This window comes from Propithecus coquereli, unplaced genomic scaffold (assembly GCF_000956105.1).
Source record: "Propithecus coquereli isolate 6110/MARCELLA unplaced genomic scaffold, Pcoq_1.0 Scaffold365, whole genome shotgun sequence".
NCBI classification, from domain to species: Eukaryota; Metazoa; Chordata; class Mammalia; order Primates; family Indriidae; genus Propithecus; species Propithecus coquereli.
The window spans coordinates 1,406,980-1,409,334 of NW_012149341.1; the positions used below are offsets into that span (position 1 = coordinate 1,406,980).

The 2,355-nt window shown below is 50.2% G+C and overlaps 1 protein-coding gene across 1 annotated transcript; it reads right to left on the reverse strand.

Annotated features, from left to right (window-relative positions):
* Positions 1-188: 188 nt before the first annotated feature.
* LOC105816326 (melanoma-associated antigen B16-like) lies at positions 189-1,235 on the reverse strand. The gene has a single exon (XM_012651717.1). It carries the CDS (start codon positions 1,233-1,235, stop codon positions 189-191), a length of 1,047 nt encoding a protein of 348 aa, XP_012507171.1.
* Between the last annotated feature and the right edge of the window lie 1,120 nt (positions 1,236-2,355).

Here is a 2,355-nt window from a genome sequence, read left to right on the forward strand (position 1 = left end):
GATAATTAAAGCTCTACGAAAAGAAAAAACATTTGTATAACACATGCATCACAAAATAAAAGAATAAATTGTCAAGTTACACACAGAAAACAGGAACACATAGATGATTCCCTCCAGCTCCACCCTGGGCCTACATTCCTTGAACACTAACTGCCCTCTTCAAAGGGATGAAGCATCTATTCCTGACTTCAATAGGTGTGGGAGGAGCTGCCAGACACGGCACTGGAACTCGCAGTGGCCGTGGAAGTAGAACCAGCCCTAACCAAAATTCTCGCTTGAGCTCTCTCTTCTTCATCTCGCATAGCCTCCTCATACTGAGAAGGGAAAGCACTTGGGTCAGTCCCACGAACCTTGGCCACAAACTCCAGGACTTTCATCTTTGTGGTTTCAGCGTGTGCTCTTGGGCCCCACAGAAATTCACACTGTGGAGGATCACTGTTGGGCACCTGGCGGTACTCCAGGTACTTTTCCTTCACCAAATCTTTCGTGATGAACTCCCTGGGATCTCCAAAGATGAAATGCTTCCTCCCGGAATATAGGCCCATCACATCCAGCACTTCCGAGATTTCCTCTTCAGTGGCACGGTTGCCCTTCATGAAGATCGCACCCAGGATCAGGATCAGGAGGCCGGTCTTGGGCACACCCTCTTCGACACTCAGCATCCCATCATAGGTGAGGCCCAGCATGATGAAGAGGCCATAGCGGTAGCTGGTGGGGTCTACTTCCTTCACATCAAGGCCGAAGATAATCTCCATGCGCCGAGAGGCTCTCAGGAGGATCTCAGAGAAGTGGTCTTCGTCGTCTTTGATAACCTTCAATATCTCTGCCTTTGTTATTGGCTCTTTCATTTTATATTTGAGCAGCATGAAAATCAGCAAAAGACCCACTTTCTCGTCGAGAGCATCTATGGACACATTTTTGGGGGCTGCTGTAGCTTGTGAGGTGCTTGGACTATTTTCCTCTTCTTTGCTGCTAGAGCCCTCATCAGGGTGGCTTGATGAGGTGGCAGCCACAGCAATGGCAGAGGAGCACAAACCCTGAGGACCCTCAGGAGTGCTCAGCATCTTAGCAGCAGGAGCCTCCTTCACATTGCCTGGCATTAGAGGATTCGGGGAGGAGGCAGAGGTCTCCTCCACAGCCTTGGACACCTGGGCATTTTCCAGGCCCTGGGGCTCACTCTGGATCTGAATGTGCCAATCCTGTCTGCGTTGTGGACTCTTTTGATCCTTAGGCATGATGTCTCTTGCTGGTGGCAGTAGGCAGGAGTGAGCAGAAGAGGGTGGACAATGCAGTGTCACTGCCTAAGAGAGAGAGGGAGGAGTGAGTGTCCTCGGTTGTTAAATTCAACTGCAGTGGCTCTGATAGAAGCTGTTGCCAATGAACTTTTCCTGACAACAGTGTTTTAAGGGCTTATAGGTCTCCTGTCATCTTGGTTTCTGTCCCCTCCAGGAACCTGAAGGAGGAAGTGAGAATCCTCCTGAGGGTGCAGCCAGCCAACCCAACGCAAGAGTTTCAGGCTCACAGCAGACAGCTATTTGCGGGCTCGCTAGAGCCCCTGGTGTCCTGAGGAAGGTAGTGCTATCAGTTTATGACCAGAAGTGCCACTAACTTTGCATCCAACAGGGCCTATGCCACCTCCCAGGTGTTAGTATGAGGGTGACCCCCTCAGACTGAAGCCGCATCTATTAAGACACCTGAGGAAAGAGTGTGGAGGTTCCTGGAGTTTCCCAGGGCTGACAGCAGGAGCTAGATTCGATGCAAGCCACTGTACTGGTATGGGTTGTCCCCTCAGTTCTCACTCAGGATCCCTGCTTTCAATCCAGGCAGGCCCTGGATTCTTTCTTTTCAACTTAATTTTGCCCCCTCACACCAAACCCTCCATTCTTTTTGAGAACCCAGAGAAGGTAGTGAGATGTCACCTCTATTTAACCAGTTTATCCACACCCTCTCAGGGCTGATAAAAATGCAGGGCTAGACTCTTCATGATCCCCATTCTCCAGGGGTGGGTAGCCCCTCACTTTTCCTTTAGCCTCCTTGACTTGGCTAGTGATGGAGCCTTACCACTATGTTAACTAATGTCACACCCTCTGCCTTCATGAATACCCCATCTTCCAGAGTCACCTGAGAAGGAAGTGAGTTAGGACACTGCATATTCACAGCCCTTGTGGCCTCACAGTGCTAATAACAAGGGCTAGACACTGTGGAACTCCCTCTGTTTTGGTGTGAGTAGACTTCGTGGATCTTAGTCAGGGCCTTTAGTGTGACCCTTGACAGGCCCTGGACTCCTTTGTCTGCTGATGTGACATGGCACACAAAACAAGGACCTCACATGAGCTAAACCCCAAGAAGGAAGAG

Bases quoted from the DNA above. Each gene is read 5' to 3' on its own strand.
- LOC105816326 (XM_012651717.1), bottom strand. From the start codon at position 1,235: ATGCCTAAGGATCAAAAGAGTCCACAACGCAGACAGGATTGGCACATT.